The sequence below is a fragment of the Notamacropus eugenii genome, chromosome 5 (assembly GCF_028372415.1).
Source record: "Notamacropus eugenii isolate mMacEug1 chromosome 5, mMacEug1.pri_v2, whole genome shotgun sequence".
Lineage (NCBI taxonomy): Eukaryota > Metazoa > Chordata > Mammalia > Diprotodontia > Macropodidae > Notamacropus > Notamacropus eugenii.
The window spans coordinates 184,520,689-184,533,397 of NC_092876.1; the positions used below are offsets into that span (position 1 = coordinate 184,520,689).

General features: G+C 40.1%; 1 protein-coding gene across 4 annotated transcripts in view; it reads right to left on the reverse strand.

Annotated features, from left to right (window-relative positions):
• Positions 1-12,709, reverse strand: part of NCAPD3 (non-SMC condensin II complex subunit D3) — a 126,703-nt gene that overhangs the window by 42,510 nt on the left and 71,484 nt on the right. For all 4 annotated transcript variants that reach the window (XM_072611630.1, XM_072611629.1, XM_072611627.1 and 1 more), the window contains 2 exons: positions 9,911-10,149; positions 1,959-2,038 (listed from right to left, as the gene is read on the reverse strand). In XM_072611630.1, the coding sequence (XP_072467731.1) occupies positions 1,959-2,038; positions 9,911-10,149 (319 nt within the window). The remainder of the gene's footprint in view (positions 1-1,958; positions 2,039-9,910; positions 10,150-12,709) is intronic.

The following is a 12,709-nucleotide window of genomic DNA, read 5'->3' on the forward strand; positions in this document are numbered from 1 at the left end:
ACAATGGGGAGCAAGAAGTATTCTAACACCCCCAGCCCAACCAGTGAACTGAGGAGAACAGTGAAGGTGAATATGTGAAAGGGTGGCCGGAGAGTCTCTATCATCACAGGAGGGAGTCAAAACTCAGTGAGAGTCAGAAGATGGAATGAATGGGAAATGAAAAGATTTAAGATGTAAGCAACTGTGGAGGCGTCCTGTGCTCCAGAGGATACAGTGAAAGGGGTGGGTGGCTTTGGGATGGGAAATGGAGGAGGTAGGGGAGGAATGCTTGACTTTATATTTATGGCTTTAGAGAATGTGAACTAGATCTTTAATCTTCTATTACTGTCTTGTTACACAGGAAACATTCTCTTAAAAAAATGTCCAATGGAAACTAAAGTCCTTCTACAGAGAGCACAGAGGAAAATATTTGGGACCATATTTAGAACCAGAGAGACCCATTATTATAAACTATTTATAGTGAATGAACTCCTTAAAGACCTTTTCCCAATAGTGGTGATTTTGCCATGACATTCAACATGTCCTTTTCCAATTTCAGACTTGCTATAAAAAATTATTCATACAACACAATCCAGTGGTGGCATGTTCTGTCACAGATCATTTCTCACCCCCTTAAAAATAAATTTCAAAGGAAATCTGTTACAGAAGGATAGGAATTAACAATTGGCAAAGTACTATGTTTTCTTTTCTTTCCTAACTTCCCTAAGTGTCTCACCCTTGTAAGACGCATTTCCACGTAATCTTGTGACTTGTCAAATGGTTCAAAATCAGAAAGATAGGAAACTACCAGTGGAAATGGTTTTGAAGAAAGACTCATTACCATCTGCTTACTGCTGTACCCTAGAGGAAGCTGGAGGCTCAAAGGAGAAAGCACTAGGCCTAGAGTCAGAAGATTTGAATTCAAATTCAAGTTCTGTGACCCTGGGCAATTCACTTAACCTTTGTTTATCTTAACTATCTCAATTCCTTCAACTGTAAAATGGGCAGTTAGATGGACAGTCAGGCCTGGAGTGAGGAAGACTCATCTTCCTGGATTCAAATCTGGCCTCAGACATTTTAGCTGTGTAACCCTGGGCAAGTCACTTAACCCTGTTTGCCTCAGTTCCTCATCCATAAAATAAACTGGAGAAAAAAATGGCAAACCAGTCCAGTATCTCTGCCAAGAAAACCCTAAATGGGGTAATGAAGAGTTCGACGCAACCAAAAAACAAGTAAATAACAACAATATGGGGACAATAACAGCACCTGTCTTGACAGGTGGTTGTGACAACCAAATGAGATGTTACAAAGCACAGTGTCTGGCACAAAGTAGGTGCTACATAAATGCACTTGCTTTCACTAAGGACTACTGAGGCGTTTCTATCTGACTTGCAGCTGGAACCTTTTAAGAGTTCTTTCCCTCATTCTAAAGTGAGCTCCTTTTAAGGAAGTTCTGCCTCTGCTTTGCTATTTGCATCTCCAGTGCTTTACACATTCTTTAATAAATGCACTCTTTCATATGCCCTGCTATAGATGGTGCTTCATGCCAACTCTTAAAATTCCTCTCTACATCCGCTCTATATAATAAAGCCTATGTTTTTTGACACTCCAGAATCTCTCACAAATGATTTGACTTAGGGATCAACAAAACTAAGTTAGGAGTCAATGGCTACTGTTATATAATTATAACTCAACTAGGGCACATTTTCTTATTAGAACTCTTAAGTAGAGTCACAAAGCACAGTTAATGCTAAAAAAAATTACATCATGCTCAAGGTGGTTAACATTTATAAATAAACTGCCTGAATGATGTTCAAAGCTCACCACTGCTTTCACAAATTTTATAATTTTATTTTATTTACTAAAGCTTAACGCTAAACTAATTAGGCAGAAAAGAGACCATAAATAGCTACAAGTTATTAGAAAGAATTCAGTTAAACAATCTGATATACCAAAATTTTGAGGAACAGATATCATACCTGGAAATTTCTGGATGTTGATCCACCAGAGAACTTACAAACCTAAAGAATAATGATCCCTTCCATTTCACAAATTCTTCCTAGGGGAAAGAGAAAATAGAATATTTCATGATTTGCTAAATACACAGATCTTAAGTATATTAGTTACCTAGTTACCTAAAGTAACTTTCCTCTAATTAATGTCAGCCCTTATTAGTTAGTTCAATTGTGGACTTTGGTTCTAATGATATAAAAGTCAAGAATTTAGATATCCCATAAGCCAAACACAGGCTCATCTGTTTTGCTCTGTTCCATAGCCACACAATCTATATCAACCATCTCAAAAAACATTCTCTTCTCAGGAAAGATTACTGATGACAGTGTAGACAAATCAGTTCAAAACCATCACTAGGACTGGGATAATGATTCGAATTATATGCCTGATGTAAGTCAGTGGTGTCACAGTAGGCTCTTAATAACTGCTTGTTGATTGATTGATCTTGAAGAAAAAATGGAAAAATGGAAATGGAAAAGTGAATTTGGAATCAGAGGACCTTGGTTCAGTTGCACTACTTACTACATGGGTGTTGTTATTTGTTGTACTTCAGTCATTTCACTCATGTACAACTCTTCATGACCCCATTTGGGATTTTCTTGGCAAAGATACTACAGTGGTTTGCCATTCCTTTCTCCAGCTCATTTTACAGATGAAAAACTGAGGCAAACAAGGTTAAGTGACTTGCCTGGGATCACACAGCAAGTGTCTGAGGGCAGATTTGAACTCAGGAGGATGCGTCTTCCTGACTTTAGGCCTGGCACTCTATCCACTGTAACACCCCACCTGGGTAACCTTGCACAAACTACTTCATTACAATGGGGCTGTTTTCCTAGCTTTAATCAGGGTGGGTGGGAACCAGGTGCCTACTAAGGTTACTTTCAGTTCTAAATCTTACCACCTTTCAGTAAAAGGGGTAGCATATAAGTGACTATAAATCCCAGTATACTGGAAGAATACATAACTAAATTAAGCTCCTGCTTTTAAAAGCTAGCAACTCTTGTTCCCACCAGAGTGGTCTAGATGTTTTTTCCATGTAAAAATAATCAAATAGCACATAACCCTAACATATCTGAGCCCAAAGCTGAAGACAAAGAATAGATAAACAAAAATACACAAAAGCTGTAGTCTGAACTAGAGGTGAGTGTTTTCTGAAGTCAAGTACAAAGTAGGACATTTTGCTAAACTCCAGCTGGAAGCACTTGTGAAGAGTTCGTTGTTTAACCTTATCTAGATCTCCCAGTTCCGAACCACTGGGACACTTTATCCCAAAGCCCTCAATGACTTCAGTTTTCATCTGACAGTTTTCTTCTCCACCCCAACCCCACTATCATTCCTGTTGACAGTATTCACAATGAAGACCCTTTGAAAACCCTGGCATCTGAGTTTATTAACTTCCTCCTTAACATCTATCTAAGAAACAAAGAATCTCAGAGACAGAATGGACCTCAGAGACCTGAAGTCCAAGTCTATCTAAATACTAATAGCTAATAATAACATAGTAGGAGGCAGCTAGATGGCTCAGTTGATAGCCTGGAGTCAGGAAGATCTGAGTTCAAATCTGATCTCAGACATTTACTAACTGTGACCCTAGGCAATGCATTTAACCTCTGTTTACCTTAATTCACTGGAGAAGAAAGTGGTACACCATTCCAGTATCTTTGCCAAAAACCCCACCCTGGGCAGTATGGTCACCAAGAGTCAGATGTAAACGGTAATAATACCTAACATATAGTGCCTACTGTGTGACAGGCACTGTGTTAAGTGCTTTACAACTATTACCTCACTTGATCCTCAGAACACTCCTGTGATATAGGTGCTATTATTCTTCTCATTCCACAGCTGAGCAAACTGAGACAGACTTACCCCAGGGTCACCAAGCTCCCAAGTGTCTGAGGTCAGATATGAACTCAGGTGCTCTATCTACTGCACCATCCAGCTGACTAAGGATTCTCTCTACAACATAACTAACAAGGGGCTTCTACTCTCTTTTTAGCACCTCACTGACTAAATGAGCTAAGTGTCTTGCAAACCTTAAGGTATTACACCAATACTAGTTATTATTACTGCTGTTGTTCCTATTATGGCTACCACTGCTCAGACAAGTTCCACCTCTATCATTTGAACCTCTAAAGTTCCACTACCTCATTATGATTTCCTGTCCTCCCACTGCCTCTTTTCACCACCATTTTGACCTCTGGGCCTTTAATCCCTCTTTGTTCTCCTAATCCATCAACGTTGTTCTGGTTTCATTTCCCAGCATTCAGTCTTGACCATTTCAACAAGGCAGTCCTCTAGTTTGAAACCCCTAAAACTCCACCCACCCCTGACTTGTTCTTCCACTAATCTCACCCTATTAATTCTTAATCCTAGATTATCAACTGTTGAGGAATGTTAAGGGGTCCTCTGAACTTGTCTTTTTGAGTTGCCATATTTTCCAGAAACACTTGATCACTTGTATACAAAAAACACTTGTATGAAGTAGGTCCTGAATGGAACAAGGACAAAGACTCCTCTGAGCTGACATAACATGTTGTCTCCATCCCAAGCTAGACTTCTTGTGTGTCCCTGGGAGTCAAGACAGGTGCCAGTTAGTCTGTGCTAGGCTGAGAAACTGCTTGTGTAGATGGGACCCTTGCCATCATATCTTCATGGCCTAGCAGTTCTCAAGGGAAAAGAACGTGGCTTTTGCCATCACCTTGCTTTTCCCCTTCCAGAGGGGTTTCATTCTTCTCCCACCTTTATTGTACCTTTCCCCTCCCAAGTCCCTCCAGTTACATGGAGATGTTTTTTCCCTTCCTTTGTCCTACTGTTAGGAATCTGTTAACTTCTGCATGGATCTCAAACTCTTTGGGTTCCACATGCATGTTCATTTCTCTTGCAATAAAACCTAGTTTTCATGTAAGTTTTGTGAAGCAGTGATTGCCTGCTGACATAATCAATAAACAGGCATTTATTAGGCACCTACTATGAGCCAAATACTTGGAATACAAACACAAAAAGGACAAAGTCCCTGCCGACAAGGAGCTTCTATTGTATCAGGAAAGACTAACACATATGTATGACTATATTTTGTATATAAAGAACATATAGGTATTCACAGACACACAAAATAAACACAAAGTAATTGCAGTGAGGGGAAGAATTGCAAGCACCTGGAGGGAATCACAAAAAGGCCTAACATAACAGTTAGCACCTGAATTGAGCTTTTAAGGAAACTAGAGGCAGAGGTGAGGAAAGAGCTCATTCCAGGTATGGAGGATAGCTCCTAGAAAGGCACAGATAAGAGATGAAATAACGTGCATACAGAACAAAGAGACCACTAGTTTGGCTGAGTGTGTGAAAGGAAAGCTGGAATATTTTTACACATATACACATGTGCATGTATGTGTATGTGCATATGTATGTATGTATACATACATATATGTACATATGAGGGTGTGTGTGTATATAACAAGTCTAGCAAGGTCAGCTAGATTGTGAAGCCAGGTTGTTTCTAGCAGAGTCTATATTTGACCAAGGTAATAGGAAGCCACTGGAGTTAGCTGAGTAGGGGTGTGATAGGCTCAGACCTGTGCTTTAGGAAAATTCCTGTCATCTTCCCTCTCTGCTCCCAAGCAAATTAAGAAACTATGTTGTCTGAGCCAACTACAAATTCATGTTATCTAATTAACCAGGTCCTCAACACAGCAGACATTTAAAATTCTCTCCTCTTCTGAAGTCTCCAAATCTCCATCCACCAACCTCAGTCTCAACTGATCTCACCTCCTATGTAACTGGACGTCACCTATGGGCAACAATTCATCTCTCCTTATCTCACCTCTTCATATCAAACAATGATAAGCCCATCAAATTTGCAGAATACACAAAGCTGAGAGCAATAGCTAACACTAGATGACAGAATCATGATCCAAAAGGAACTTGATAAGCTAGAACACTGGGCTGAATCTAATAAGATGAAATTCAACAGGAATAAATATGAAGTCTTGCACTTGAGTACAAAAAAAATCAACTTCACAAGATGGAAGAGGCACAGATAGATAGCAACTGTACAGGGCTCTCCATGAACTGACACCTCAATATGTCAGCATTTTGATATGGCAGCCAAAAAAGTCGACATGATGTAGGGCTGCACTAAGAAGGATAGTTTCCAGAAATAGGGAGATGATGTCCCTCTGTATTCTGTCCTGTTCCTCAGACCTCCTCTTTAGCATTTTGCTTAATTAAGACAGTAATAAATTGGAAAGTGTGCAAAAGAAACCAATTAGGATGAAGAAAGACCTTGAGTTTGACATATGAGGACAATTGAAGAACCTGGGCATATTTATAGTAGTGAAAGGAAAACTCAGGGGGAGCATGATTACTGTGCTCAAATATTTCAAGAACTGATATGAAGAAGATGGATTAGACTTGTTCTGTATGGTACAAGAGGGCACAATAAGGGTGGAGTAATAGGTGGAAATTGCAAAGTGGCAAATGTAAGCTGATTGTCAGGAAACACTTCCTCACCATTAGATCCCTCCCCAAGTGGGATGAGCTGTCTTGAGCAGTGGTGAACCTTGGAGAACTTCAAGTAGAGGCTGGATGTCCACTTGTCGAACATGCTATAGTGAAGGTCATTTTCCCAGCTTGCTTCTTGACTTCATGTTCAGTTCTGGAGGGTTTGAGAGGGGAGGGCACAGAGCACTGTCCCAAGCTTCAGGTTTTCTTCTCACAGTTTGGGTAGGGGGAGTTTCACTAAATTTTCAACACTACCAAGGTGGTATGATTTGAGGAAAGGTATGGTATGGTCATTGCTCTCCTGGTCTGGATTCCGGTCCTTACCCAAGTAGGGGTCCTGTTGCTTTGCAATCACAAATACTAACACTCTTCACCCTGGAACTGCAACCACGAACTGGGCAATGGGCAGTGGAGTTGCCAGACACCTGGTCCCACATCCAGTGCTAAGCACAGCAATCTCACATAACCTTTTTCTGACCAGTTGTCTAATCCCCTCACCATCTCTAGGAGAGCTCCCAAGACTGGTGCTGATGCCACTGTTGCAAGCCTCCAAGGCCCAAAGCTGGGCTTGCTGCCACGTGGGCCAATGTCCCCCACCCCCAACCTCTCAGTAAGACAGATCTCTCCTGCTGATATCCTAAGTTGTCCTGGGGTGGAAAAATGCCTCACCCTTACCTTTTGTTGGCTAAGCCACTACAGAAGTAGATTTGACATGTTACTTTAAAAGCTGTTTAAAACGTATGTCTAAGATTGTTACTGGTAATTGGGTAGTTTCTAAGAAAGACTGGGGTAGATCTGAGTATGAAATGACTTTAAAAAGTAAAATCATTTAGGAAAAGCTAAAAAGAGTAATTATCTTATACAAATGAGGTATGAGAGGAAGAACCAACACAGAGGAATTAGATGGGGGAGGAGGGCTGGTAGTTCTGGAAACCCACTTGCATTGGGAATGACTTCAAGAAGGAACAATACATATATCTAGGAGAGTATAAAAGTCTTCTAAATTCAGAAAGAAATAAAACGCTAAGGAGATAGGAAGGGTGGAAAGGATAAGGGAGGGATCTCTAGAGGAGAGGGTGAGGGAATAGGTCAAAGGGAGGTAGAGAAGGGTGTTTAGATTTATGGGAATGGGAGAATAAGGGAAGGATCCTAGGGGGGAGGTTAAGTAACAGGTGGACAAGGTAGCAGGTAGAAGTAAAATAAAGGAATCTGGAGAGGTAGAAAATAAGAGATATGCACAAACACAAAAACAAAGATCAGGAGTAGAATTTGCTAGGGAAAGTGTATGTTTATATATGCATGTATATGTATGTATATATGTCTCTCTCTTACTTGCAGCTTTCTGGGGTGGGGGAAAGGGAGAAAAAAGAACAAAGTAAAAAGTGCACAGCAGAGAATAAAAGAAAACTTACAAGAAAGCAAAGACAGACAGCTCTCAAAACAAAGTGTAGCATTTATTACATAGGCTTTCATGAATAGAAATTTATTGCTATATATTTTGAATCCTCTATGTTCTGTTGTGCACATGACATGTTTTTTTCTTTTCTTATTTTGTATATAAGTTTTAATATTGAAGTTTATGTTTCTTTTTTTTCTTACTGTTCCTTTAAGTTTTAGTGTTTAAAATTTTAAAAAAGATGAAAAAAAAGGTTGTTTAGAGGGGAATGTTTGGGAGAGTTTGGTTTGAATGCTCCCTCCATTCTGCCACCTTGGCTCCTATCCTGACCCCTTTTGAACAACAGAAAGGTCCAGGGCAATAGATAATGAAACATGCCTCACACTTCATGACAGAAGGGAAGGAGACTAGTAGGCCTTAATAGGATATATACTGTTGGATGGGGTCACTGTACCTGGTGTTTTTTGCTTAATTATTTTTATTACAAAGAGAAGGGTTCAATATGAGGCTGGGAAGATGGAAGAGAATCATTCCCTCTAGTCCACAACAAATGAATGTAATGAAAAGGAAAAGGTACCCCTTTCCCTAACTCTCTCTTCCCTCAATCTTATCTCTTCTCCCTTTCACAGCAAAATTTCTTTTAAAGGAGTCTGTACTAGCTGGTTCTGTTTCATCAGCCACTCACTCCCCAGTTTTGGTCTTCTTCCACTTCACTACTCTCCTGAAACTGCTTACCCCAAAGTCATCGAATCCCCAAATAGGCAATCAATTAATCCGCATTTATTAAGCACCTGCTATGTGCAGGCACTATGCTAGGTGTGGGGATTACAAAAAAGAGGCAAGTGACAATCTTTGCCACCAAGGAGCTACAATCTAATGGGGGAAACACCAAACAAACGTGCAAAAAAGCTACATGTAGATAAATAAGGAATAATTAACAGAAGGAAGGCACTAGAATTAAGAGGGGCTGGGACAGGCTTTCTGTAGAAGATGGAATTTTAGCTGGGACCTGAAGGAAGCCAGGGAAAGCTGCAGGCAGAAGTGAGGAAGGAGAGCCTTCCTGGCACCAGGGATAGCTGGTGGAAATTCCTGAAACTAAGGCTCAGATTATCCTGTTTGTGAAACAGCGACACAGGAGACCAGTGTCACTAGACTGAAGAGGAGAAGGGGAAGAGTAACGTATGAGAAGACTGGAAAGGGGGCAAGAGGGAGAGGTAGTGCCAAGAAATGAATAACTCTGAATGCAAAACCGGATTTTTTATTTGATGCTGGAAGTAAGAGGGTGCCCCTGGAGTTCACAGAGGTGTGAAACCCATGGTCAGACCTGCACTTTGACTTTTGGCAGACAAACTCACCAGCAGCACGTTGCAATAGTCCAAATGTGATGTAAGAGAGGCCTGCACCATAGCAGTAAAAAAGAGAAGGGGGAGTATTTGAAAGATGATGAAAGGTTAAACTGAAGGCCCTAGCAAGAGAATGGATAAGAAGGGGTGAGAGTTAGTTGAGGAAATGAGGATGACACCTAAGTTACTAGCCTGGCAGATTGCGGTGACCTTCATAGTAAGGGGGGAGTGATGAAGGTGGGGTGTTGAGGTGGAAAGAAAATGAGTTCAGTTTTGATCGTGTTGAGTTTAAGATGTCTACCGATGTCTGAAAAGTAGCTGAAGATGCCTAATAGCTAAATTCCAGTACCTTTTCATAAGACTTAAGACTTTTTGAGCTTTCTACAGCATTTAAAAATTGACCACTTCTTGGCTTCTATGACATGGCAAGTATCCCCAGGTGAGGGATCTCTTCCTTGCCAAAATGTATAGTAGCACTTTGCTAGAACTTTCCTTGGCCTTTATTGAATTCCATCTTGCATTATTTTTATTCATATGCATTTCATAACTCTTTATTAAAATTCTCAGCTCCTGGAGGGTGGACACCAGTTTCTCACTGTTGTGTAGTGTATCTGTTGTCTAATACTGTGTCTTGCACACAGAAGTTATTTGTGGCTTTAACTGCATAAACTCTACATACCTGCAAGAGGTTGGTCAGCAAAATAAGAGTCTGCTTTCGAATGAAAGGATCTGAGTCTTTCAGACACAGGGAGATGTTGGGAACGTATCTGTCCACCATGACTGTGTAGCGAATACACAGATCAGACAGAACAATAATCACATTGTTGCGGACGGCCACATCCTCACACACCTCCAGCTCACGCACCAGGGCAGCAATGCACTTCTTTGCAAGATCTTCATGCTGTAAACATAATTTGCCTGTAATAGGAGAGAATTAATCATTAGTGACATGTTCTATTTTATGCCTAAATCACCTGAGGCATATCTTCTCTAAGTTTTCATTGACTGTAAGTCAATACAAATGCCAAAATGAAGCCAATAAAACAAGAAGCTAAAGTAAAATTGCATAACACTAAAAACAGGACAAGGTAAAGTATCTTAAAAGAAAGTAAACTCTAGAGATTTTATGAGAAGCATTCCATGGAAAGTCAAAGCCTAATGAAACACTCTTCCTTTCTCTATCAGGCTATGTGTTAGTCTTGTAAGTAACACCTGAGAGGAATCACAAAACTTAACAGATGAGTCACTGAACTTGGACTATTGAATTAGAAATGCAAGGACTAAAATGTTCTTGGTGGTTACTATTTATTTCCTCTATACTCTACTTACATTCTTGTTCATCTGCTTCTTCTTTCTTGACAAACTCTATTTCCAACTGTGCCCCCCATCCTCATCCTCATCCAGCACCACTTGTATTTTCTTTTTGAATTCACAAGATTTTGACATGCAATCTTTAATTTTCCAAAAGGAAAGTGCATTATTGCACTGAATACTATGCATACCTTTGATGAACAGTCCATTTTTCCAAAACTAATTTTGATGTCTAAATGAATAAGCTCTCAATCCACTGAAACATAAGCTTCAGCTTTGGGATACAATACCTTTTGCAATGTATTATATGGCCACCTGTCTTCTCCATTCTTATTCATATGCTGCTAGAGTAAATCCACTATGACTTTTAATCTAATCTCAACTGGGCCTTAACTGCGGCAAGGCAAATCTTGTATTCCACCCTACTGGGCTCCCAGTGTGGTTGTGACAGTTCCCTTATCTTCTGAAGCTTCCCTCAGAAGACTTCACCTTATACTTTACTGAAAAAGTAGAAGTCAATCTCCATAAACTTTTTTTTCATGTTCTATATCTGAAAGTTCCCTAATCATCCTCCATTTTCTCTCTCCCCACTACCACCTCCAGCCTTTTATTCCAATCTGTGATGAAGGAGTAGCATTTCTCCTATCCACAGCTGGCCCCTCTAACTGTGCCCTTGACCTTATCCCCTCCCATATTCTCCTCTAGCACATTATTGCTAGAATCACTGCCACCACAATTCCACCTCACTATGTTTCAATCTCTACTTACCTACTGGCTCCTTCCCTGATGCAAATCATACCCAAGATTCTTCCATTTAAAAAGAACAATAAAAACCCTTCATCTCACACCATGGGCTCAAGCTACTGGCCTAGATCTCTCCTCTCTTTCACAGCCAAACTCCTAGAAAAAAGCTGTCTATATTCACTCACTTCTCACCTTCTAGTCTTGCTTCCAACCTCAATGAGGTTGGAACTTCCAACTTGGAAACTGCTTTTTCCAAAATTACAAATTACACATAAACTCTTAATTGCCAAATAGCCTTATACTTTTTGATCTCTCTGCAGTACACGAAACTTCTGACTGCGCCTTCCTCCCGAATACTCTCTCTAACCTAGATTTTTATGAAACACCTCTCTCTGGGATCTCCAATCACCTGCCTCAGTCTTCTCAGTCTCCTCTGTTGGATAATTAATTATTCATGTCCTCTCCTCTATGTGTGAGTGTATCTCAGAACTCACTTAGCTCTCTTCTCTTTCCTATATTTCCTATATTTTTTCTTGATGATGTTATCAATAAGGAACTGATGGGTTCAACTATTATCTCTATACAGATAAGTCATATTTACATATCCAGCCCTAGTCTCTCTTCTGAGAGTCAGGCCTCCACCACTAATTGCTTATTGGGCATCTCTGACTGAACGTTTCATAAGTATCTCACATGTTCAAATAGAACTCATCTTTTTCCTTAAACTCTGCCTTATCATTTCAATGATTCAGTTTGTAACCTCAAAGTCACCAATGACTCTTACCACTTCCTACAATGAGTTGCAGAGTGCTGTCAATCATACCTTCACATCCAGCCTCTTAACTCCACTCATATGGCTGACACACTAATTCAGATCCTCACTATTTCTTGCCTGGACTATTACAATGGTTTCCTCATTGTTCTCTACCTCCTGTAATCCATTCCTCACACAGTTCCTGAATTGGTTTTCCTAAAGCAAAGGTGTGATCATGTCACTCCACAGTCCATGAAACTTCCATTGGCCTCCTATTGTTTCCAACATAACAACAAAAAAATATTCCTTTGGTATTTAAAACCCTTTGAAATTGATTGTAGATCCCCTTTCCAGGCTTACTACACAACAATCTCCTTCACACACTTTGAGTTCTAGACAAGATGGCTGACTTGCCACTCAGCATATGTGTACACCTCTGACTTTGTGCCTTTCCCAAACTCCTCCACGCAAAAAGGGACTTTGAGATCATCTAGTCCAGAAGTATCAAACATGAGCCCTCTGGGTGGTATGTAGCCCACAATACTCCAAAGTGTAGACCAAATCAGGTTAAAATGTAACTGGGAAATACTTAACAAAACAAATTAAATAAATAGACAATAAAACATAGGTAATATTACATCTTAAAACTAAGTGAATATGAGACCCAAA